The following is a 27,659-nucleotide window of genomic DNA, read 5'->3' as shown; positions in this document are numbered from 1 at the left end:
TTGTTGTTGTTTTTTTGTTGTTTTTTTAAACAGATCCAACTCAGGGCCTCTGTTGAAAAAAAAAAAAAAAAAGGCTTTAGTGAAATAGGCTTTTTAAAAATACAACATAATGGGAGTTGGAAGGCCTTTGCTCTATTCCCAACTCTACCAGTGTCATGCTGCGTGAACTCAGGCAAGTCACCTGAGTTTCTCCTTCTGTAAAACAAAAATAATACTTAGCGACACTTTGTAGTGTTAAAAGATCTTTGCATCAAAAGAGCTTTAAAAGTGAAACGTTATGCATTTGAACATTAATTGTTTGCGCCTCTGCTTCATTCAGAATGTTACCTTAACATAAGGAAAAGGAGTACTTGTGGCACCTTAGAGACTAACAAATTTATTTGAGCATAAGCTTTCGTGAGCTACAGCTCACTTCATCGGATGCATCCGAAAGCTTATGCTCAAATAAATTTGTTAGTCTCTAAGGTGCCACAAGTACTTCTTTTCTTTTTACCTTTTAAAGATACTCTTAAGCTCCTGCTGGAGCTTTTTTCAGCCTACAAAATTGTTCAGATTTTTTTAAATTGCTTTAAATATTCAAACAAATTACAAGGAAGTTCTGAAAAGATAACTTACCTGATAAGATGGCACTGAAGTGTATGGAACAATCACACCCTGTATCTGATTTCCAATGTTGTTGTGTTGGCTACTGACTAGATTTTGATTCTGAGACTGCTGAACTCCAACCAACCCCTGGTAGGCTTGCTGCTGGTTAGGCATAATTTGGTAGCCTGTAATTACACAAATATTGAAATCTTGTTTTGAAAACAATTACATTACATCTATAACATGTTTTACACACAGATGCACATATGGAAAGGTTATGCAGTTTTGTTAAGACATCTAATAGAACTTTCTCATAGGGATGTCAAGTCAGACTTAATCCCAAATTTATGTTTTGGAAGAACAAGCATTTACAAAAACAAAAAAGAGTAATAGATGCAGACTTTAAGGCCAAAAGGGACCACCTAGATTTAGTCTCACCTCCTACAAGCCACAAAACCTCACTCACTCACTTCTGTAATAGATCCATATCCTCTGACGAGTTACTGAAGTCTTCAAATCTTGATTTTAAGTCTAAATTACAGAGACTCCACCATTTACTCTAGTTCAAACAAGCAAGTGACCCATGCTGCATAGGAAGGCGAATTCCACCCACACCTCCACCCAGCCTCCAGGGTCTCTGACAATCTGGCCTGAGAGAAAATTCCTTCCTTACCCCAAATATGGCAATCAGTTAGACCCTGAGCACGTGGGCAAGACCCACCAGCCAGACACTTAGGAAACAGTTTTATGTAGTAATTTAAGAGACCTCCTCATCTAGATATTAGACTTTAGAGTAAAACAGTGAAAACATGAAAAATTAAAAACAAAAACCAAACAGTCCCCTGCATTCTTTGTAATCCAGACATTGCAGCATTGGGGCATACATGGCAACCTCAAAACGAAACACAGCAGAAACAGACTGTACCAAAAAAGGGAAGTTGGTTAGTGTGTTTATTCTTCAAGCAATTGATAATGCTTGATTTTGTAAATTCCATTAATTGTAATAATTTAAGAGGTTATTCATATCTTTGGTAAGGAAATTTTTTGTTGTTGTTTTAAATATATGAACATTAACCCAGCTATCTCCATTTAAATACTGGTTATTCCAGCTTTAGAGAAGTCTCAGTTGCCTAATAAGAACAGTTAGGTTTTATAAAAGTACTAGTAGGAGTTCTCCAAAAGGAACAACTAATCAAAGTAAACATAAAAATAAACCATTGGCCCTTCAACTCTGGCAGCTTGGTGAGAGTGGAATTTACAATGTGTATACAGAGAGTTAAGATCATTTGGATCCATTCGTCTACACCACAAAATACCCAACACAAATCAGTTAGTCTCCAGTGATGACAGCAATACCAATATGGAGACAATTACCATTTTCCAAGAGCCACTGAACAATGTTGGATGGTTATACAGTAACTGCCTGCACAACACTATAAATGGCCTATTCTATCATTAAAACATGTATGCAACTCCTATTAATACTAATGTGAATTACACATTGTAGCAATGACAAAACAATATATCTCATTGATTTGACTTGTAAGCAAGTGAATTTATTTTGTTTTCCCTGTCAGAAGCACTTTTATTTTCAACAAGCCTAAACTTTTAAAAACTAAAAAAAACCTTAAGCAAGTTTCTGCAAAAATACCACAATTTTAACATCAGAATGATTATGAAAACCACAAGAACCTCTGAAGAAAAATGTTGTGTGTTATAACACAACATCAAACTCCATTAGTCTTCATTACTGTGATCAGCTCACATAAATAAAATAGCATTGCTTTGATGGTCCACCCAATGATATTGATAGATTTTGCTGGTTTTCTAAAGCTCTCTGGGGACAAAACTGTTCTGCCTATGGACAGTCTGGTGTGGCCATTACAGCCATTTGTTGCCCATGATTACAGATGCCACGAGGTCCAGGCAACTCTTCCCCTTTGCATCACCTTCACAGGTTGCCATAGTTTACCAATAAATCACCTGCCACCGACGAAGCAAGAGGTGAAGAAACTGAAGCGCAGATGGAAGGATGACTCTTGACAAAGAGTTTTTAGGTTCTTGTGTCAAGGCTAAGGTGGATATCAGGAGATTCTTCTCCTCTGCTATTATGTAGGCAAATCCTGCACAGTGGAACCATTTCTACTGGTAGGTCATCTAATTAACCAAGTTTGCTTCCAACCAGTTTCTGAATCAACTTCACCCGATTCTCTACTGTCTTGAACCTTGTGTAGTCATATACATGTGTGCAAAGTGAACGTGAAATGCTACCAAATCAAAAAGGGGGTGAAAAATATAGAAAATACAAAGGCAGTGGAAATTCAAGGGTAAGTGCTGCTCAGTGGCGGAAGCTCTCATGTCTGTGTCATGGAAAAACTGTCAGACTCAGGAGCTCCCAAAATAGTAACATGACAGAAGAGTATAAGCACACCTTGCTCCCTGGATGAATTTCATCCATGCTCCCAACTGGAAGAGGTTCTATTTGTGGTATGTGAGAGCCATTCAGCCACGAGTGAATTGACAAAAACCAGCAGGGGATACCCAAGCTTATTATTGGCAAGGTTAGAGAGGGCAAGCTGCCAGCAACCTTCAAACATAGAATAATTCAGCCCTTGTTTGCAAGAGATCACTTTATTTTAAATAACCTTGCCAACTATTATCTGTCTCTAAGCCTCCCCTTTTCTGGGAAAGGTCATTAAGAAATTGATGGCAGGCCAAATCCAACTGACATACTCATATTCTTTGGCCATCAGTCAGCCAATTCTTTCCGGGCAGTGGACAGAAATCAAACAACTTTTTACTTCTGTTAGAATATAGTTTATTAAATATTTACATATAGTGCCAAAGGTGCACCTGCAGCCCTGTCAGAAAAGGTGACAGCATAGAACTGAAGGGTAACTGATGCTGTAGGTTGATCTCACTGTATCATGTTTGTAAGGTTATCTTTACCACCTAAGGGACTAAAGAATCAATTAAAAATTAAAATGGAGCACAGTTAAGCACAAAATAAAAAGGGCTACTACATGAAATTTTACACAGCTGTAAAAATCACACAGAGGACTTTGCCTATAACGAAGAATTCAGCAATCTGTCTGCCAGTCCCACTTCCACTTTAATTAAAAACCTATGTGAAATACAAAAAGAGCAATGAAACTTGCCTGATTTCACAGTGAATTACATCTGGATCATACTGAGATGAACATACAAAACAGAATGAAACAGTGTGTAAAGGCCACATGTATTGCACATGCTGACTCAGTAGTTCATTAAAATCCATAAGGACAAAAATGGCAATGACTCAGCTCCAGTAAAAGTCTGCTCTTCTATCTGAAGTGTTGGTCACTTCTCAAGAAGAATCTAGTGCATTTTCTACCTTTCTGGAAATAGCGTCTCGAATTCACTCAGTAACTTAGAACTCTGCTCCCTTCTCCTTCTATGTTTTGGAGGTAAGTGATGTACCATTAATTTAACAGGGTGCTCAGACAACATGATGATGATTGCTAGAGAAATACCTATATGTAAACAGCACACTGCTTACACACAAATGACTAGTCATGCAAAACTGTAAGAAACAAAACCTTTTACAAATACATACATGTACATGGATATTGTAGAATTAGAGGTTGTTCAGAGAAGGGCAATGAACATTTTTAGAGCATGGAAGAACTTGTATGGAAAGAGATTAAAGAGACTGGCATTGTTTACCTTTGAAAAGAGATGAATACGAAGAAGTGATAAGAAGTATAAAAAATGGCTAATAGAAGAGAGAGGGCAGCATCAGTTTTCCCCGTCTAATAATACAAGGGGATATTAAATGAATTTTAAAAGGTGGCAGATTCAAAATTAATAAAAACTCAGCAACACTCAAAAGGGCACTAGATAATTATATAGGTAACAAAAATATCCAGAGCTATAATACTTACTGCTAACAAATTTTGGAAGAAACATGAGGAAGAAACCTAATGTGGGAAAAGATTATTCCACACCTGCGAAACTGCAGGGTTTCTTACACCTAGTTCTGAAGCATCTGGTGTTGATCACTATTCGAGACAGGATGCTGGACTAGACAAATACTGAGTGCAAACTAGTATGGCAATTTCCATATTCCAATACATATTTTAAATTAAGAGTACAACAATTGCTAAAGGACAACCAACTAGGAACAGATTAATAAAAGCACTCATTTTTGTTTAAAGTGTCAACAAGATTCAAATGAAACCAATTCAAATCAACTTATTTCATGAAATATAGTAACTTCATGATGAATGCGATCAAGCATTAGGGACAGAGCTAGTATATTTCTGTCCTGCAAAGAGAACCCACAACTTAGCCCTACAAACAGAAGCAACAAATTTCAGACAAGGGCTCAAGGTGGATTTGCTTTCTACTAGGCAGAATGATAGCTGTTAAAAAAACTGATTTAAATGAATGTTTACAGGAAAACCATGGGTGTTACTCCTGCCTTGCCTCACTCTAGCTCTAACCATTAGACTCTGACTCTGGCTTTAGACACTAGGCCTGACTGCCTGCATTCTGGTAACTGACAGTCTGTTTGTGAAAAGCAAAGCCAAATACTGCACTGCAAGTGGGACATGTCATGACTGAGCTATACTGGCATGCATATGTGGGTGAAGTTTCCATAGAACTTTCCATAGAACTCATTATGCCACTTGAGTTGGGTTTTGGCATTTTTCCTGGCACCAAAATGTTCTCAATCAATACATGAACATAGCATATCAATTTATTCGGACTCTTCCTAGGATAAAAGCAGCATAATGTAGTTCATATACAAACTGCAAATAACACAAACGTATTCATTTAGAAAGATCACAAAAGGGCATCAGATAAACACACAAAAATGATTAAGAAATATTCAGAGTATTATCAGCCATTTGAATTAATACTGTAAACTGGTTTTATTCATACCTGTTTGTGAAAAAGAGCAGCACTGAAATCTGAATTTGATAGGACAGTCAGTATATTAGGATATTAGCTTCAGATAATTATGAGCTGAATCTTAGTTCCTTTATTAAAGAAACAATCTAGACAGTATATCTGTGCATTAGATTCAAAATACAAGACAGGCACCGCACATAAATATTTTCAACTCGTCATTATCAGTGCCATTTAATTCATACTTTGAATCACTATTAAAGGGACTTCCCAAAAACAGCACTTACAGTTTTATTTAATATGCAGAAATCTATGATTCTGAACTATATATAAACTTACCATGGTTTAACTATCCTTACAGATTTTTTTAAATAAATAAGATGCCTCGATGTATTTGATTACTAGATGCTGTAAGACGCATAAAAGGAAGTACACTGGGAGTAACTGTATTAATATTAGGTTTCAGAGTAGCAGCTGTGTTAGTCTGTATTCGCAAAAAGAAAAGGAGTACTTGTGACAGCTTAGACAATAACAAATTTATTTGAGCATAAGTTTTCGTGAGCTACAGCTCACTTCATCGGATGCATTTGGTGGAAAACACAGAGGGGAGATTGATATACACACACAGAGAACATGAAACAATGGGTTTTATCATACACACTGTAAGGAGAGTGATCACTTAAGATGAGCCATCACCAGCAGCAGGGGGGGAGGGAGGAAAACCTTTCATGGTGACAAGCAAGGTAGGCTATTTCCAGCAGTTAACAAGAATATCTGAGGAACAGTGGGGGGTGGAGTGGGGGGGAGAAACAACATGGGGAAATAGTTTTACTTTGTGTAATGACTCATCCATTCCCAGTCTCTGGTCAAGCCTAAGTTAATTGTATCCAGTTTGCAAATTAATTCCAATTCCGCAGTCTCTCGTTGGAGTCTGCTTTTGAAATTTTTTTTGTTGAAGAATAGCCACCCTCAGGTCTGTAATCGAGTGACCGGAGAGATTGAAGTGTTCTCCAATTGGTTTTTGAATGTTATAATTCTTGACGTCTGATTTGTGTCCATTTATTCTTTTACGTAGAGACTGTCCAGTTTGACCAATGTACATGGCAGAAGGGCATTGCTGGCACATGATGGCATATATCACATCGGTAGATGCGCAGGTGAACGAGCCTCTGATAGTGTGGCTGATGTGATTAGGCCCTATGATGGTGTCCCCTGAATAGATATGTGGACAGAGTTGGCAACGGGCTTTGTTGCAAGGATAGGTTCCTGGGTTAGTGGTTCTGTTGTGTGGTGTGTGGTTGCTGGTGAGTATTTGCTTCAGACTGGGGGGCTGTCTATAAGCAAGGACTGGCCTGTCTCCCAAGATCTGTGAGAGTGATGGGTCGTCCTTCAGGATGGGTTGTAGATCCTTGATGATGCGTTGGAGAGGTTTTAGTTGGAGGCTGAAGGTGATGGCTAGTGGCGTTCTGTTATTTTCTTTGTTGGGCCTGTCCTGTAGTAGGTGACTTCTGGGTATTCTTCTGGCTCTGTCCATCTGTTTCTTCACTTCAGCAGGTGGGTATTGTAGTTGTAGGAATGCATGATAGAGATCTTGTAGGTGTTTGTCTCTGTCTGAGGGGTTGGAGCAAATGCGGTTACCAAAAGAAACTACAGCATTTGCTCAAGAAACTCCCTGAAAAAGCACAAGAACAAATCCGCACAGACACACCCCTAGAACCCCGACCTGGGGTATTCTATCTGCTACCCAAGATCCATAAACCTGGAAATCCTGGACGCCCCATCATCTCAGGCATTGGCACCCTGACAGCAGGATTGTCTGGCTATGTAGACTCCCTCCTCAGGCCCTACGTTACCAGCACTCCCAGCTATCTTCGAGACACCACTGACTTCCTGAGGAAACTACAATCCATTGGTGATCTTCCTAAAAACACCATCCTAGCCACTATGGATGTAGAAGCCCTCTACACCAACATTCCACACAAAGATGGACTACAAGCCGTCAGGAACAGTATCCCCGATAAAGTCACGGCTAACCTGGTGGCTGAACTTTGTGACTTTGTTCTCACCCATAACTATTTCACATTTTGGGACAATGTATACCTTCAAATCAGCGGCACTGCGATGGGTACCCGCATGGCCCCACAGTATGCCAACATTTTTATGGCTGACTTAGAACAACGCTTCCTCGTCCCCTAATGCCCCTACTCTATTTGCGCTACATTGATGACATCTTCATCATCTGGACCCATGAAAAAGAAGCCCTTGAGGAATTCCACCATGATTTCAACAATTTCCATCCCACCATCAACCTCAGCCTGGACCAGTCCACACAAGAGATCCACTTCCTGGACACTACGGTGCTAATAAGCGATGGTAACATAAACACCACCCTATATCGGAAACCTACTGACCGCTATGCCTACCTACATGCCTCTAGCTTTCATCTAGATCATACCACACGATCCATTGTCTACAGCCAAGCTCTACGATATAACCGCATTTGCTCCAACCCCTCAGACAGAGACAAACACCTACAAGATCTCTATCATGCATTCCTACAACTACAATACCCACCTGCTGAAGTGAAGAAACAGATGGACAGAGCCAGAAGAATACCCAGAAGTCACCTACTACAGGACAGAAAGAACAAACAAAGAAAATAACAGAACGCCACTAGCCATCACCTTCAGCCTCCAACTAAAACCTCTCCAACGCATCATCAAGGATCTACAACCCATCCTGAAGGACGACCCATCACTCTCACAGATCTTGGGAGACAGGCCAGTCCTTGCTTATAGACAGCCCCCCAGTCTGAAGCAAATACTCACCAGCAACCACACACCACACAACAGAACCACTAACCCAGGAATCTTGCAACAAAGCCCGTTGCCAACTCTGTCCACATATCTATTCAGGGGATACCATCATAGGGCCTAATCACATCAGCCACACTATCAGAGGCTCGTTCACCTGCGCATCTACCGATGTGATATATGCCATCATGTGCCAGCAATGCCCCTCTGCCATGTACATTGGTCAAACTGGACAGTCTCTACGTAAAAGAATAAATGGACACAAATCAGACGTCAAGAATTATAACATTCAAAAACCAATTGGAGAACACTTCAATCTCTCCGGTCACTCGATTACAGACCTGAGGGTGGCTATTCTTCAACAAAAAAAATTTCAAAAGCAGACTCCAACGAGAGACTGCGGAATTGGAATTAATTTGCAAACTGGATACAATTAACTTAGGCTTGACTAGAGACTGGGAATGGATGAGTCATTACACAAAGTAAAACTATTTCCCCATGTTATTTCTTCCCCCCCCCCACCCCACCCCCCACTGTTCCTCAGATGTTCTTGTTAACTGCTGGAAATAGCCTACCTTGCTTGTCACCATGAAAGGTTTTCCTCCCTCCCCCCCTGCTGCTGGTGATGGCTCATCTTAAGTGATCACTCTCTTTACAGTGTGTATGATAAAACCCATTGTTTCATGTTCTCTGTGTGTGTATATCAATCTCCCCTCTGTATTTTCCACCAAATGCATCCAATGAAGTGAGCTGTAGCTCACGAAATCTTATGCTCAAATAAATTTGTTAGTCTCTAAGGTGCCACAAGTACTCCTTTTCTTTTTGTATTAATATTGAAGCTACAGAATATGATGAATGCAATCAATAGTGCTGCAAACTAAAATTCTCGTTTCCAAGCAACTGCAATGTAGCTGTGAATATTTTTCAGTCTCTACTGCACTTCCAGAAAGAGAGAATTAATTTTGCAAGCCTAAGAGAATAACTAGGACAATATAAATTGATTGCTAAGATGGTTCCCCAGAGGGTTAAAAATAGGTTCTATTTTTAGCTTTACTATTCCACCTCGGCACAGAAAGTGGAATGACAGAAATGCAGCACTTAGCAGAAAAAGATTGCACCTGCTGGAACAGATGGTTTTATTTTCAGAAATATTCTGAATTAGCAGCTACAATAAAAACACATGCTTCTTAATATTTGCTCAGCAAAGTAATTAAAAATAATATTTTAATTTGTCTGTTAACTTAAATAAAATCTTGTTTATGGCACCTACATCTCCACTTAATACAGAAACACACATTAAAAGAGATAAATGTTACTTTCATTGAAAAAATTAACAAAAACAACTCAGTTAGAAAAATTCATACAAATAATAACTAGTGGTAATTTTCAGAGTTAGAGGTTGTACAGCAGATAAACTCCCTCTTAGACAAACAATTACACCCTCTAACATGAGTCACTTGGTTGATTAGCTGAAGCACCATCTTCCTAAAGGTTTTTTTTTTATGTTGACACATTTTGGACAAGCAGGTGTAACCTATTTGATCAAAAGGCAGCATACAAGTTAAACACACACCGGAAACCCCTTGAAAAGGAAGTGAGGAAGCAGCTGAAAAAGAGACCGGTTCACTGTGAGAAATGTAACCCTCTCAGACAGTGTTACGGCCCCGAATCCAACAGCTCATGAGAACGACCAAACCATTCCACAACATTAAATAAATATGCTTCAGTTACAATGTTCTCTGAAGTAGTCACAAATGTAAACAACAAATATTTGTACAAAAATAAGAAACAGCTCATTGGAAAGTTGTTTTATAGTTATTAAAAACTTCATAATACAAATAAAATTGACAGCTATTAAGCAATACAATTAAAAGTAATATGTGTTAAGTCTCAGTTTGGTAGGATACATGCTATATTATCCAAGTGGCACGCTGCTAATGTCGCAGAGGCAGCTGCTGCAAATAAGGACCAACCATTTTAGGTACAGCTTTGTATTGACTTAAAATAGCAGTCTTCTGAATTTTTACCTAACAAATCTAAAAAGCGGACATCACAAAAAACAGAGGCACATGTCCATGACTTGCTCAGGTGGTTAATACTAGCATGTGGAACCTAGAGTCTATGTGGAGCAGGTTGGTGGACTTGGTCTAAATACTAACTGGACAGATATTGACAAAATAAAATCCATCACCACAATTGGTATTACTTTTTGCAGGCTCAGCAGAGGAGCCAAGAACTAAATGGGATTAGAGACTGGATCACCCTCCTACCTCTAGTGTCGTGGTACCCCAAGTCAGGATTAAGGTACATTGGAATCTGCAGTGCTGCTGCCTTATGTTTTATCTATTTTGGGGATAGAGAACTTTCAACTCCATACCTTACATAAACACTATATTCACTTAAAATGTAAGATGATAAAAATGCACATTCCAGTTATCTTTGTCTGTGCTGCATGAAACTACATGGTGGCATGTGCCACCAGGGGAAGGTGGTCGTTACACCGTTCTGTATAGCACGGAGATCCTGTGGGACCAATTTTATACAATCAAGTTTCCAAACAGAAATATAAAACAATTATTTACCTGACAGTAACTGTGGTTCTTTGAGATGTGTCATCCATATATATTATATAGGTAAGTAATTGATTCTTCTTTTGAGGATTGTCCATATATAATTCACTGTTGGGGATGCACAAACGGTCACCTCGATCACAGGAGGTGTTCGGAGTTTACAAAACAATGATGGTAAGACAGCCCTGCCAAAACATTGATCAGAGCCTGATGCTTCCTCTATGAAGTAATGCTGAGTCAGTGTATACACTGAACCTCAGGTAGATGCCCTATGTATTTCTAATAGTGGAACATTTCTCAAAGAAGCTACACTCTCAATGGTGGGTCTAAGTTGTCTATTTCATAGCACAACTTAATACATGTATAAATTCAATTAGGAAGTCTCTGTGTTGATACAACCTATCCCCATAAACTACAGATAATCTGGGAGATATACCTACATAGATTTAAGGTAAGGACAGCACTGTAAAAATACCTATAATGGAATTTAGCCTCTGCTGAAGCGTGGCTCTGGAAAGAAAACAGGCAGATGTATTACTTGGCTGAGATCAAAGTCAGACTCCTTTTGGCAAAAATTTTGGGTGAGGTCCCAAGATTACTCCACCTCTGTATGAAAAACTATGTATGTCGATTCTGCCACAAGAGCTTGTATCTTTCCTACCCTTTTGGCAGATATTATTGCTACTACAAAGGCAGTTTTGATGGAGAGATAGATCACAGAACATATAGCAGGAGGCTCAAAAAGTCAACCCATTAACCCAGGTCCAACCTGTCAGCCCAATTCTGAGATCTCAAGGAGTGGGAGGCTTTCTAAGTGAGGGAAATAGCCACCTGAGGCCTTTGAAGAACCTAGCTACTGTAAGGTGTGAAAATGAGGAATACTCGTGAAAGGGAAGGCAGAAAGCAGATATTGCTGCGAGGTGGACCCACAGGGAGCTTACAGATGGCCAAATGTTCTTTAGTAATAGAAGGTAATCCCAGTATATCTGGTATCTGAGTTTGAAACAGACAAGTGGTGGTGTGGCCTCATAATGAATCTCTTCCTCTTGACAAAATAAACAAGCCTTGCAGAGTCCTTTCTACTGTGGATGAGAATATTCTGTACTTCACCTGAAGAGGTCCTCTCTAATCATGTTAACTGGCCAATATCTATGCCACCAGGTTCAGGGACAGTGGATCCAGATGGAGGATCTGGCCACCTCAGATACCACATCTGACTGAAGAAGCAATTGGATCTGAGGCTGAATGCAGAGATTTCCTCAGGTCAGAGAGCCAGAAACACCTCAACCACGCTGGTGCTATCATGACCATCCTGGCCATACCCTATCTGAATTTCCCAATGACTCTTGGGAAAAATGGAATTGGAGGGTAAAGCATGCATTAGGGACAGAGATCAGGAATGTGTTGGAGAGAGAGCTTGTGTCTGCCCTTTTGTGGAGCAGAACTTGAGACACTTGTTTTCATTGGTGGCCAAGAGGTCTATGGTTGGATGATCTCATCTGATGACTGTCTTGGGTAATGGTACCTTTTATTGACCACACAAGGTCATTTGCAAATTGTCTGCTGAGGTGATACCATTTGCAACTGTGGTAAATCTATGGCTAATGGAGTAATCTTGTGACAGATACAGTAATTCCAGAGATTTACCACTCCTTGACATAGATACAGAATCTTGCTTCCCTTGTTTGTTTATATAAACATGGTTGTAGTGTTGTCTGTCGTGATCTGAATTGTCAGATCTTTCAGAGCTGGGAGGACAACTGTATATGCTTGACAAATGATCCTTACCTACAAGATGTTTGTGTGAAGCCAGACTTCTTGAGAAGTCCATAGACCCTGTTTAAGAGTATGCCTACAGTACAAAAGCTACACCAGCATAGCTACATCACCATAATGTAGACACAACTACATACCAGAAGGGGTTTTTCTGTTGGTAAGACCACCAATTTCCTGAACAATGGTAGCTCCATCAATGGAGGAAAAGGTTACTCACTTTGTGCAGTAACAGCGGTGCTTCAAGATGTGTCCCCCTAAGGAAGCTCCACTTCAGGTGTGCATGCATCTCTCGGGCTCTTGACCAGAGAATTTATCTTACAGTTGTCCGTTCAGCCAGTTCATGCACCCTATGCTTACTCGTGCCGCACATCAAAACTAAATAGGGATGCCTGGGTGAACCACCCTCCATTCCTTCTCCACCTCAGTGCCCCATAGAGAACAGTCTGAAGCAGAGGGGAAAAAAGATTGGGTAGCAAAGCACCTATAGGGCAACATCTCAAAGAACCACAGTTACTGCACGAAGTGATTAACCTCCTCTTCAAGTAGTGTTCCTTATGGGTGCTCCACTTCAGGTGACTTCTAAGTAGTATCCCCGATGGAGGAGGTAGCTTCGGGATTGAGTCTAGAACTGAAAATAGTACCACAGTACCAACAGCTGCATTAGATATGGCTGCATGGATCAATGCATAACATTTAGAAAACATATGTACTGAATCCCATGTAGCAGCCCTACATATCTCGGATAGGGCAGGTTCTTGAGAACGCTGTGGATGTTACTTGTGATCTGGCAGAATGTGTTATCAGCCTTTGGGGCAGATGAATACCTGCTGGATCATAACAAGTGATAATACACTCGGATATCCATCTTGACAGTCCCTGAGAAGAGATCGTGGACCCCCAGAATCTGTGAAGAAGATATACAGTCTCAGTGACTTTCAAAATTGTTTGTTTGTATCTAAGTAGAAAGCCAATGACCTAACATCCAAGATATGAAAACAGGTCTCCTGCAGAGAGCTATGCAGTTTTGGAAAAAACACTGGTAGATGAAGGGATTGGTTCAACTGGAAAGCCAACAGTACCTAAGGCAAGAATGTAGGGTGTGGGTGTAAAAAGAATTTGCCCTTACGGGACACTGTAAAGGGGTAGGGTGAGGGAGATCTGCCATTGAGGCTCCAATCTCCCCAACCCTATGAGCCAACAGGATGGCTACTAAAAAGGCTGATCTTGGAGGAGAGAACTGGTTGCCATTGGTTCAAATGGAGATTTCGTAAGGCATCTAAATACCAGGCTGAGGTCCCAGGTCAGGGCAGAGTCTTTAATCTGGGAGTAGAGATTCCCCAAACCCTTAATTTACCTGGACAACAACATGAGGTTAGCAAATACCAAGAACTCATCCACTGGAAGATGAAAGGCTGATACTGTGGCCAAATGAACCTTAAATCCATCTGATAACCCCGATTTCTTTAGATCCAACAAGTAATCTAGGATGACTGAAAGATGCAGAGATTCAGGCAGAGGGTGGCAGTGGCAACACCAAGGGAAGAATCTCTTCCATTTCTGCAGGTAAGTAGTGCAGGTTGTCTTCTTTCTACTGTTTAATAACGCATGTTGCACTTCTGCAGAGCAGGAGGATTCTAATCCCATGAACCACAGAGGAACCATCCCTGAGGTGGGGAACCCCAAGTTGGGATGAAGCACATGATCCGCAGCCTGTGAGAGCAGACCAAGATGGTCCAAAGCTTGAACGGTGGTTGGATGCATGGATGAAGCAGATAAGGGGGCCAAGCTTTTCTCAGTCAAGTCAGCAATATAAAGGATAACTGGCTGTCCAGGTTCCTTCCCAACTCTGAACTCTAGGGTACAGATGTGGGGACCTGCATGAAAACCTCCTAAGCTTACCTTTATCAGCTTAGGTTAAAACTTCCCCAAGGTACAAACTATTTTACCTTTTGCCCTTGGACTTCCACTGCCACCACCAAACGTCCCACTGGGTTTTATTTTTGAGAAAGTGTTGTTTGGAAATGTCTTTCCCCCCAAAATCCTCACCAAAACTTTGCACCTCCCTGTCTGGCGAAGGCTTGATAAAAATCCTCACCAATTTGCATAGGTGAACACAGACCCAAACCCTTGGATCTTAAGAACAATGAAAAAAGCATTCAATTTCTTACAAGAAGAATTTTAATACAAGAAAAGGTAAAGAATCGCCTCTGTAAAATCAGGATGGTAAATACCTTACAGGGTAATTAGATGCAAAACAGAATCCCTCTAGGCAAAACCTTAAGTTACAAAAAGACACAGACAGGAATATCCATTCTATACAGCACAGCCTATTTTCTCAGCCATTTAAAGAAATCATAATCTAACGCATATCTAGCTAGATTATTTACTAAGTTCTAAGACTCCATTCCTGTTCTGTCCCCAGTTAAAGCATCTCACAGACCCTTTGTTTCTCCCTCCCTCCAGCTTTGAAAGTATCTTGTCTCCTCATTGGACATTGTGGTCAGGTGCCAGCGAGGTTATCCTAGCTTCTTAACCCTTTACAGGTGAAAGGGTTTTTCCTCTGGCCAGGAGGGATTTTAAAGGTGTTTACCCTTCCCTTTATTTTTATGACACTACTTTGTCCTGTCTGATTTTGTTCATTACTTTTAGTATCAGAGGTGTTGGAGGAAACACAGAGCAGACCCTTTGTCCAAAATGGATGACAGGCATCCCGCAAAGAGTGGTGGCCCAGTCTCCCTCTTGAACAGAAGGTGGTGAAGAGAGCCACCTCTGGAAGTCCACATCCTTGGAATATACTGCCTAGCTCCCGTTTGTAGTCCTGGAAGAAGCATCTGCTGAGAACATTGGCTGCACTGTTCTGAATACCTGGGACGCAGATCTGATGAGTTATGCACCAGTTCCATAGTTTCCTGACTTTGGTGCACTGGGAGGGAAGGATCTCGCTCGTCCTTGCTTGTTGATATAGAATATACAAGGTATGTTGTTCGTCATAACCCTGATGAGGGGTAGGAAATGAAGGCAGTGCTCCTGACTGCCCTGAGTTTCCACAGACTGATGTGAAGATTGGTTTCCTGAGTTGCCCATCTGCCCTTAGTCATAAGGGCATTGAGGTGAGTTCCAGATCCCAACAGTGATCCATGTGTTGTTAAAGTCACTAATGGAGTTGGGCAACAGAAAGGAATGCCTGCCAGAAACTGAGCTGATCTCTCCACCAGTCTAATCCTGTAGAGGAACCGTCACATGCCTGTCCAAGCTTTGCCTGGCTGGAGAACAGGTCATTCTGAGCCAACCCTGGAAGCAGCAGAGGCATAAGCCATGTGTGACCGGTCACAAAGGTGCAAGTTGCCATGTGTCTCAGGAGCTGAAGACAGCTTATTGTTGCAGTCCAAGGGCCCCCATGAATTGACCCTACCAGACTCGACAAAGTTATGAATCTGTCTAAGGGACGGTAGGCTCTGGCTGTCAACAAGCCCAAAGATCCCTCTACAAACTGTATCTTCTGTACAGGAGTTAATGTGAATTTTTTCATATTCGGCTGGAGATCAGACTCAGGGAAAAGAGCAAGGGCCATCTGGGTGGAAGACAGCACTGCTTTGTAGGAATGTCCTGAGTAGCCAGTCATTTAAGCATGGGAAGACTGGGATTGCTTCTCGTTGGAGTTAAGCAGCCACTACCTCCAGAACCATTGAGAACACTGTTGTGGCCAAAGAAAGGTCGAAGGGAAGTCCCAATTTTGGAAATGATCCTGGCCTACAATGAAGTGTAGGTATTTTCTGTGAAACTGATGCATCACTATATGGAAATAGGCATCTTGCAGGTTAAGGGCCAAAACCCAATCCCCTTCCTCCACTGAAGGAATTATAGCAGCCAAAGTCACCATCTTGAACATGTGAGACTTGACAAATTTGTTCAGAAGTCTTAGATCCCAGATGGGTCTCTTTCCTCCTCTGGCACAAGGAAATACTTCAAGTAAAACCTTTGCCCTTATGAGGTGTTGTTGCTCCTAATTGAAGGAGAATGCTCACTTCTTGTCTCAATAAAAGCTCACAAGAGGGGTTCCTGAAGAGAGATGGGGAAGAAGATGAAGGGAGGGAAGGATGTAAAGTGGATGCTATAACCCACTTGTCTGTAGAGATCCACCTCCAAGCATGCTGGAAATGGGAAAAGAAGTCTTCAAAAGGGCAGAAGGTGAGCAAATGGATGCATCTGTAAAACCAGAAAGGATCTGAACCCTCCAACCAACCTGACAAAACTGTTGCTTTGAAGATGATTGGGTGGTCGTGGAGGGTAGGTGAGCAGCCCTCTTTCTCTGGACTTTATGTCTTTTCCTGGGGGGGTTCACTGGATCTATTGAGTCCAGAGAACTAAGCATGACATGATCTCTGGGCACCCTGTGACCTACTACATCTTCTCTTATTTGTAGGAATATATATATGTCCAGGGATCATAAAGTAGCCCTAGTCCTTCAGTGCATGCAAGGACTCATCCATGGTCTCCGAGAAAAGCTTACAACCATTCAAGGGGATGGCCTCAACAGTGTTCTGGACTTCTCTCAGAAACCCTGAGAGTTGGAGTCATGATCCCCTCCACATAACTATCACTGTGGAGATGGATGCTGTGGACATCCCTGCCAAGTCCAAGGATGCTTGAAAAGCAGTTCTGACCAATGATTGGCCCTCTGAGGTGACAGATTGAAATTGCTCCCTCTGTTCATGTGGCAGATGTTCAAGAAAGGCTAGTTTGTAAAAATATATTTGGCCATGATTGTCCGATAGTTTGTGATCCTGAACTGTAGTGGTGTTGATGAGTAGAACTTCTGTCCAAAAAGGACAAGTCTCTTTTGGACTTTGTTATATGGGGTAGACTTGGAGGAGTGTTGTTTACCTTGCTCATTTACTGCATCCACCACCACGGAGTCAGGCAGAGGGCGGAAGAACAAGAAATCAGAGATCTTAGGGGACCCATAACACTTCTTATCCACACATTTACAGGTTGGTGGAATGATAGCAGGTGTTTACCATACAGTCTTCGCTGGATCCAGGAGCACCTCATTAATAGGTAATACCACCATGGAGGGTGTCACTGATTGCAGGCTATCCAGTTTGTGCTGTGATTCCTTGACCTCTGAATGGTGAAGAGTGTCAGATACCCTGTTTATGAGATCTTGAAATTCCCCAAAAATCATTGGCCATGGGAGGTGGCCGTGGCACAGCCACCCCATCTGGAGATGAGGATGACATAGGTGTTTGAGAGGTGGGATAAACATGCTCTTCAAACATCTCCTCCTGTGGGAGGAAAGGACTATAGGATTCTAGCCTCCCTATGAGACGGTACCAGTGGTCTGGCCAATTGCTGATAATAAGCAGCCCCAGGGTCCCAGTATGGCCATGGGGGAGGGAGAGGGAGGGCGGGGAGGCGGCAGCATACATGGAAGTGGTAGCATGCGGAGTTGTTTCCACTACACTTGTTGACAAGTGCAATCTTCCCTGTGACTGTCTAAGAATGGATTCCTGAAAGGATACGTCAGAGAACTCTGTACATAAATAGGAGAGACTGAAAAAAATATCTCCTTCATCCTCCCCAATATCACCCAGTGGAAGAGCACATGCAGAAAATGGTAGAAGTCCTGCAGCACCGGAGGGTGGCAATGATCAGGAGATCAGGGTCTCTGTACTGAGAGATGTTCAGTATCCATGAAGAGTGGGAACTCCAAATTGTCCATTACAGATCGATCCTTAGTGTCTCTTGTGGTACGGAGTAGGAGATTGGTATTAATGTGATATCCAAGGCCAACATTACAAATCAATTGGGGGAGGAGGGAGTACTGATGCAGGCGCTGATGATGTCTGGTCCCGTTGCTTGCTTGGTACCAAGGATTGAGGGCAGTTCACCTGCTCACCCCTATACAGGCTCAGTATTCAGCATGAGGCAGTACAGGGAGCATGCACAGGCCAAACAGACACAAGTAAAGGAAAATCTCCAATCGAGAGTTCAAGAGGCCCATGTGCACCTGAAGTGGAGCACCCATAGGTACACGACAGAAGAATGCTGCTTCTTCAAGTGAACACAGCTGCTTTAACACTGGGAGTTAGGTCTGCATAGTTATGTTGGTCACAGGTGTATTTTTTATACCTGACTTGTGTAGCTATCTTGACCTAACCCTCAGTGTACATCAGGCCTAAGTGGGCTCCCTATCACTGTGTGGAAGTATCTGAGTATTTGATAGCAATGGCAGAGAGAAGGGTACTCCCTTGCAAACTTTTGAAGAATCCTTTACCAATTTAATAACGACAGGACTTCAGGTCGAACATGGTCATATCCAGGTGATATTTGTTGGGCTGATGTACAGACTTCAACCACCCTTACATACAGCAAAGGTGAAATGTGAAGTGCTGAGTTACATACGTGCAAAAAATCAGGATGCTGTACTGGCAATGGAAATTGCCCATCTGAAATTTAAGATGTTTTTATGGGCAGGATGAAAATAAGCATTTCGGAGGCAGAGTGCTGCATACAAGTTGTATGTATGTAGAATCAGAATTACTGAAAACAGAATTACCATCCTGAATTTCAACTTGCAAATAAAGGTGTTCAATTGCCTCAGGTCCAGAATAGGATGCCAGCACCCTTCTTTTTAGGTATTAGAAAGCAATGTTAATAAAACCTCTTCCTCCTGAGTTCCTGAGGGACTTTTTTTCCCCCACTGGTCTGAGATTTAGAAATGATTGCACCTCCTGATGCAGCATGCTCTTGAGAGAGAGTTCCCTGAAAAGGGACAAAGAAGGTGGTCAGGAGATTGGGGAGGGTCTGGAAATGGATGGAATAACTCATTTCTACAATTTGCAGGCACTAACTATCTGTACTTATGGTGTACCAGACCTCAAAAATACAACAAACAATTCCCAAATGGAGGGGATAGGAGGGTGATCCAGTAGAGGGTGTATGCTACTCCCAACCAAATCCTCTGTCTTGGTAACATCAGCTGATGAGAAGACATGATCATGAAGGCAAATAGTTTCCTCCTCTGAAATATATGGTACTCCCTGGATGGTTCAGGCTGTCTATACTGGGTATAGTATGGCTTTCTCTGATGTGGCTGAAGCTTAATGTGCTTATTTTATTTTTTTAGGGCAGGAGTATAGACTTGTAGGGTATGGATACACTGCAGCTAGGAGGTGCAATTCCCAGCCTGAGTAGGCACACACACTAGCTCTGCTTGAACTAGTGTGCTAAAAATAGCATTGTGGATACTGCAGCATGGGCAGCAACTTGGGCTAGCTGCCCAAGCTCAGACTTAGCAAGTTGGCTGGGCACAGGCAGCTAGCCCACATTGCTATTTTTAGTACACTAGCTTGAGCAGAACTAGTGAGAGTCTGGCCACCTGCACTAGGAATCACACCACTCAACTGCAGTGTAGACATACCCCTCTGGACTCAGTATCACCTGAGCTTCCTTTTGAGAAGTGTAAAGCCTTATCAGTCATCACATTAAGAAGTTAACATCCCTCATATGGAAGCAGCTCAATTGTAACTTGTAATTCCTCAGAGATTTCTGAGGATTGGAGCCAACAGGATCCCCTCATGGCAACTGATATAGCCATAGATCGGAATGCCTTGTTTTCAACACTGAGGGCTGCTTGAAGTGATGAATGTGCAATAAGTTGTCCCTCTGAGATGAAGGACAAACTCCTCTCTCTCATCTTGAGGAATTCTGTCACAGAATTTGGAGGAGTCCCAATTAAAATGATTGTACTTCACCAATAAAGCCTAGTAATTGAAGAGTCTCACTTGTTGGCTTTACATCAAATAATTTTTGTGACTCTGTCTCAAGGTGTTGCTTTCTGCTGACTTTTTCTGGTTGAACCAGTGACTCAGGTGTAGGTTATGTGGAAAATTGCTCAATATCAAGGGAACATGCTTGGTATCAGCCATCTGTTCTTTTTGATGCTGGTGCCAAAGTCTGCCAGAATAACTTAGCTGGCTGTAAGAGCCCCTCATTGATGGGAATTGCAAGATGTCCAGGTACAGAGGTGTGAAGAATGTCTAGGAGCTTAAGAGAATTTTTTTGGACAACTTCCACTGGAATCTTCAGTGCATCAGCCAGTTTTCTGGAACATCTTGTAGTCTTCTGGAGGCAGATATACTTCTAGCCTCATCAGGAAATGAGGACAAGATGGGCACTGGTATCGATGGTCCTCTGTCCGTAAATCCTCATCAAAGCCCTAACCACTCTGTTCCATTGGCAACACTGCAGTTTGGGCTGGTGAAGAAAGATCTAGCCCTGGACCAGGATGCCAGTGCTAGACTTCTAGGCTCATGAAATCCCCACAGTGCCCAATAAGACTGAGGGTGTTGATAGGCATATTGAACAGGTAGCCATGGGGCTGGATACCCCTATCTGTTCAGTAACGGAATAGGTGAGTTGGTCAGTACCAAAGGAGGTACCTTCACTGCTGATAACAGTGGTGAGTCCAGCACTAAGGAGGCCATGATGTTGGAAGCACAAGGACACTCAAGGAAAAGGCAGGACCTCCAATGGACACAGCTGACCAAAAGAACCAAAACTCGAGTGTACTGGATGTACATGCACTTAGCATGCACACAGCAGTAGAAAAAAATATATATATACACACACACACACACACACACTATTATATATATATGGACAAGCACACAAAAAAGAACCTCTTTCTGTTGTCGAAAAAACAGCAAACCGATTACTTTACTTGATTTTAGGTCCTGGCTAGCAAAAGGTGACTTTTCAAATTACAAAGTGCATGATGTTGCAGTGAAACCCAGACCGCCCCACCCCGCCCCCCAAATATTTTGTACTTACATAGAACTTTTGTTGCAATAATCTCCAAGTGCTCTAAAAACATAAGTTAAGCCTCATAATACTCCTTGGAAGTATTGACAGAATACCTGTTTTAGAGGTAGGTAAATGGGACACATGACTTGCTCATGGCCACACAGCTTGGCAGCCACAAACCTAGGAATAAAACATTCCTTGGCCCATGCTCTAGCATCTTAATGAGATCCCCTCTCAACCATGCTTATTGGTTCAATATGCATGGACGACATATTTAGTCTCATTATAACCTAGACGTGAGGCAGATGAACAAAAGGGGGTGGGATTGGTATCTCCTATTTTTGTTCATATAACATGCAACTTTGTACTTAATTTGGAGCTTATGATACTGCAGCAGGTAAATAGAATCTGAGCCCATGATGCATAACTTTAAAAGTAGGAAAAAAGCCCAAACCCCAAAACCCAGCAGCACGCTGTAAACAATCTGTGAAATGAGAACACCTTGCTCAGAGAAAGTACAAATAGACGTCTTAAGCTGTGCTATTTTACTGGCATCAAATACATACAAGTTTCAGGTTGGATAGCCAGAAATTACAAATCTAACCTTACAAATCTTACAAATCTAAACTAACTCCTTTCCACACTAAGTTGTCATAATTCAATTTCCCCCTCACTCTAAGTTGTTTATCATAACTATTTCCCCCTCTAACCAGGGCATGAGTGAGAAAGGGAATTTATTCACTCTCACAAAAAGTCCAATTTTAAATACATATTTAAAATGTCATACTTTATAATACCTAATATCACTGTAGTTACATTCGCAAAAAGAAAAGGAGTACTTGTGGCACCTTAGAGACTAACAAATTTATTAGAGCATAAGCTTTCGTGAGCTACTTCTTGATAGCCTTCATATTACACATAAACTAATGGTTAATTATAGGTAACTATACAACTGAAGTGGTTACTACTACTACTTCGGTTTCATACTTAATGCATGTATTTTTAGAATCTAGATAATTAACACAATAATAACCGTCAGCGTAGCTCAACTTCTGGTTACATGAATTAGTGCACATGACAGGCCACAGATAACTGAGCCTTGGGCAAGCCATAAGAAAAGGAGCTGTATGCATGGACAAAGCTTTAGGCTGACAGAATTGAGTACATATATAGACAGTTTTGTGAGGTGGCAACAGGCAAATCTGCAGATCTAAGACACCTGGGACAAAGTAGAAAGTTCAGAGTCAGAGGTTACCCAGTGTTATAGATGCTGGATGCAACTGGGAAGTCTAATTCAAGGAAGGAAATAAAGATAATGAAAGTTGTTTGAACAGATACTCCACATGCTCAAAAACAGCACTTCTATCTAAAATTTTTAGCTGAAAGAAGTTTAGTTGGTCAATACAGACACGAAAGGGGACAAGGGAGAAGTGGTTCAAGGTTTTAAAAATATAGTGTATTAAAAGTGGCCAAGATATAGTATGAAACCCATCGATGTGTCACTCTAAATTATCTGAAGTGGGTAGAATCTATAAGAAACCACTGCATCCCCAGTAACGTTAGCAGGCACTTAAGTGAATTTAACCAATCCAAGTCTTTTCTCATTTGCGGTACCTGAAGTACTGCCTCATAAGCAAAGGTACTCTGAAATATAAGGAATTAGAGAAGACATCTTTTTGACTTGGAAAAGCAGGGAAATTGTTATTACACATTTCTGCAGAGCCCATTATTGTTTTATCTGGTTACTCTGTAGAATAACTCTTTCTTATACAGATCAAAGGGAGATGTATCAGCACAAGGGGTAGTTTTTGATTTATTGGTAGTATCTAATTAACAGCCTTAACGCATGGTGATATACTGTGGTAGAGTAGACAATATCCTGGGGCAGTTGCAGATTGAAACAGTCTACCTGGATATGGAAATACAGATGTTTTCTGGAGCTGTGAGGGTTTTAACTATACCTACTCAACCATATTCTACAGCACCTATATAAACTCTAAAATACAAGTAAAATAGGATCAGGCATTCTGGCCTAAATTTTCAAGTAACTAGTAATTTTGGGTGCCTTAGTTTTTAAGTGACCAACTCGAAATACCATAAGACGACCCAATTTTAAAGAGTTTGTGTCTGAAGTTGGGCTCTCAGAACCACTGGTCACTTTTGAAAGTTTAAGCCCTGGTGTCTCAACCTGCTCATTTCTTTGAGCCAAAAGAAAATAATCCACTTCTGGAGTTCAACCTACCTGGCCACACAGAAATTGTGACAATACAAGTTAGTCATCAGAGTAAAAGTAATAGCTATGATTAAAAATGACTTAGAAGGACAAGATGAACAAAGAGGAGACCAAGAAATGTAGCCTTGTGGGAATTTGTAGAAGAAAGATCCAATCACAGAAGAAGAATAGCCCATTACCAGAACCAGGAGGAGGAATTTGATAAATATAAAGTGGCTCAAGTCATCAGGATGTGATATTTGTCTGGCACCTGTTACCTTCAATCACAAATGATTATATATAGAAAAATCATCATCATGCTGTCCCTCCTCAGTTATGGCATCTCAAAATCAAAAAGGGACAGCAGAAAAATACAACAGTGTCAATATTTTCTAAATATTCATTTGTAGCCCTTTGTACATCACAATTTCTAAATTAAACATTTTCAGACTTACTTCTCAAATGTCCCTCCACTTGAGGGATGCCATTCATTTTTGTTCCAAAGTTATCAACTCTCACACAAGTTTGGTGCCCCCTTACAGTTACAAATCAGTTAAATTAACAAAAACAAAAAAAAAAGACAAAATAAAGAATAACGAGGCTGTGGTTTACAGGATGAGTTATTTATACTAATGGGTCAAGTGACATGGTGAATAACTTATTTGCATTTTTCATATTGGATCTTGTTATATACCATGTTCCCCATTTAGGCCTTTGCACCTTGAGAGAAGTAGAGTTGAAAGAATAATTAAAAAAAAGTAAATGCACACAAGGCACAGTGGATAAAAATCCATTTTTAAAAATTTAAATAGGATATTTATTATTTTGGGATTCAAGTAATAATAAGTTTTTCTTTTAAAAATAAGCTGTTTAAAATCGGAATTTAATACAAAACATGTTAAGGCCTAAACTTAGTGCAATCTCTTAAAACATTTCAATAAAAAACAAACAAATAGGCTGAATCCATTAGAGTTAAAAGCTGCTTTTTATATATAGAAAGGATAAGGGAAAAAAGTCTTCTAATTTCTGAGGTCAAGCTTTATAAATATGGCACAATAGGTCATCTACCTTTAAAGGACTTGATTCTGTGGGAGACCCAGAAGCTGTGGTCCCAAATGCAAGCGACTAGCACAGTAACTGAGGAGAGACTAATTTTCAAGAGACTTAGACAAGTAGGAACTTAAGCTCCAACCATCTTCACACAGGCATATCTGAAAATTTTCCCAGCCTGACCTGAAATAATCATTTTAATTCACTGACTTCAGTTAATCCTTCTGGTTAACATATCATTTAGTTGTAAATGTGAAAAATGTTTTGATAAGAAGTTTATGTATCCAACACATTCAAGATCATTTTGTTCTGTGTGTTTAATTAAATTTCAGTTACAATCCTAATGCAGCTCGATTCAAATCATGAGCAAAAAGTTTATTATGTAGTAAATACACTAAAAATGTACAATTAATAAGTTATATAATTGTTTAAATAAGTGTATATACTTATAGTGTACCCTCCAAAGTATCAAAAAGATGTACCAAATTTAGTTGGTGAATGCAACTTTCTTTAGAAAACACTGAAGTACAAATAGAAAAGTTGATTATAGTGGATGATTTAAATCAAGGCTTTCCACTTGGTGATTTAAATGAGTCATCCCTGACACAAAGGAGGGTATAATGATTTCAGCTAATGACCACATGCCACATTTAAAGAACAATCACAATTCTTCACATTGGGACTGCTACAAAGCTGGACAAATTAAAAAATATTTCTTCACCATTAGCAAATGTTGCTATACTGGGACTTCAATATCTGACAGTACCAGCAGTTTCCTTTAACACTCATAAGCACATGAAGTAGTGAAAAAATTCTACAAACCTGTCTGCTGTGCTGGCTGTGGCAGAGGTGGGTTTTGCTGTGTGTTGTAGTGGACAGAAGTAACTGGTCGATATTGTTGATTGGAGTGTGGATATTGGCCTGGAGCACAATAACAAGCTGGCATCTAAAAAGGAGCAACATTTTGGAGATTCACATTTTTAGGTTTATAAAAGGTAGAGTGCAAAAACACTGAATGCTGAAAGAATTACAAAATAAAGGCAATTCTATTTTCTTTGGGTCACACCAAAGTAAGCTGCTGCTTTGTTTGAGTTTCTCAGCACCCACATAGGGGCATTAAAGAAAAAGATGACGGTTAGGATTCCTAGGCCAGTCTTCATAGCAAAAATTTTAAAAGTAGATATTAAAACTAAGCAAAATAAAGTATGTGCAGAGTATGAGAATATATAAAATTTATATTTGATTAGGTTACATTTGGTTATATTTAATTTAAAAATATCACTATTAATGATACTATGTACTTCCTAAACTAAGTTTTTAAGAGTTACCCATGGATAGGCATGAAGCTTGGATGATTGCTCATTCCTCAAGTAAATGGAAGCCACTGACTTCAAACCACAGAATTAAGAAAATCAAATTTACTAACCAAGTCCATTGAAATATAAAATGTTCACCAATGGTGTCAAGGATAATCTTTTAAAATTGTTGTCTGAGAAGAAAATATAAACCCTTTGTACCTGCGGTAGAGGTTGCTGCATATATCCCTGTTGCTGCAGCACTTGCTGGTTGACAGGATGGCTGGATGAAGAATAGTTGGGAGTAGGGACTGGTTGACCTTGTGAAGGTGGCAGAGTTGGGGCTGTTGCTATGATATAGCCAGACTGTTGTGTTGGTTGAAGGACTACAGTGGACTGGAACATGGTGGGGTGAGGATCAGCACCATCAGCAGATGACTGGCGGGCAAGACTCATATGGCTAAATTGTGATCCAAGGTTGTCTTGCTATAATAAAAAAAGGATAATAAACATTACATTCACAAACATTCAAACTGGGAAGAGTATAGTTGCTCAGTAAATTTTTCAGTAAGTGAAAAATTAAAACATGCACCTGTGCAATGACCATATGTTAAAACACTAAAAAAGAATGACAAGGCAAGCTTCAGAACAAAAATAGACAAACAGTGTGCTAAGAGCAGTGCAGTAATTATTCAAGGTTAATTGTGGAGAAGTTACACACAAATGGAGAGAAACAAAGGTTTAACATCTTATGCTAGAAACAGATTTTCTTTCAAAAGGAGGCTATCTTTCATAAGAGTTAAATATAGAATTGCCATGAATTAGAATCAAACAATTTAAACTATGTCAATAACTTTTTAGATCTAATTCCACATGGGGGGTGAAAAAGTTTAATCAAAACAGGATGCATTTAGCTTTGCCGTATTTAAGAAAAAAATCTGATTTTCTAGAGATTGAGTTAATAATGCTACTAGTCTTGAATAAGAAGACCGTCCATTAATCTAAGAGTATATAATACTGCTAATATGATACCAAGATCAACTGCTAATCCTCAAAATAGGCACAAATGTTCAGTTCTGCATGAGTCCATGTTGTAGTCTTATTTATTATTTGTATGTATTATGGTAATATCTACAAACATCAGTCAAGGATTGGGGCTCATTGTGCTAGGCATGGCCAGTGACCAGTAATGTTCTGAGTCCTTCATTATTGTAATCCCAAGCACTTTTTCTCCAGTTTATACTGGGGTCTGGAAATAGTACTCGTTGCTAACAGTAGCTGTATTTGGTGCATCATCCAACAGTGATATGGCTATCATCATTCCAAAGAACACGGGCAATCACTAATACTACATCTTTTGCTAATCAGTAAGCTTCAATTCACACCTTAAATCTGGACTTTCCAAAAGGCAACAGAACACAGAAGTACTATGCCACAGCTATATTATGGCCACCTGGCCCTCCTCAGTTAGTCCTGAGGAAGATCATATGGCTGATATGTATGCTCTTCATGTGCTAAGGTGATAAAAGTATTTGGAAAACCATCTGCATTGTATACAAATATTTTCTTTACTTTTTCAGACTTCTGTATTTTGCGGAACTACATCCTGTGTTTCATGACGAAATACTTTTTTCTGATTGCTGAGGATACGTCTAAT

At 40.5% G+C, this 27,659-nt stretch overlaps 1 protein-coding gene across 23 annotated transcripts in view; it reads right to left on the bottom strand.

Moving 5' to 3' along the window:
* The window catches only part of R3HDM1 (R3H domain containing 1), a 177,473-nt gene that overhangs the window by 28,790 nt on the left and 121,024 nt on the right, over nucleotides 1–27,659 (bottom strand). For all 23 annotated transcript variants that reach the window (XM_043505053.1, XM_043505049.1, XM_038421246.2 and 20 more), the window contains 3 exons: nucleotides 26,225–26,488; nucleotides 25,530–25,653; nucleotides 616–770 (listed from right to left, as the gene is read on the bottom strand). In XM_043505053.1, the coding sequence (XP_043360988.1) occupies nucleotides 616–770; nucleotides 25,530–25,653; nucleotides 26,225–26,488 (543 nt within the window). The remainder of the gene's footprint in view (nucleotides 1–615; nucleotides 771–25,529; nucleotides 25,654–26,224; nucleotides 26,489–27,659) is intronic.

This window comes from Dermochelys coriacea, chromosome 11, assembly GCF_009764565.3.
Source record: "Dermochelys coriacea isolate rDerCor1 chromosome 11, rDerCor1.pri.v4, whole genome shotgun sequence".
Lineage (NCBI taxonomy): Eukaryota > Metazoa > Chordata > Testudines > Dermochelyidae > Dermochelys > Dermochelys coriacea.
This window is presented reverse-complemented; position numbering and strand designations above follow the sequence as displayed.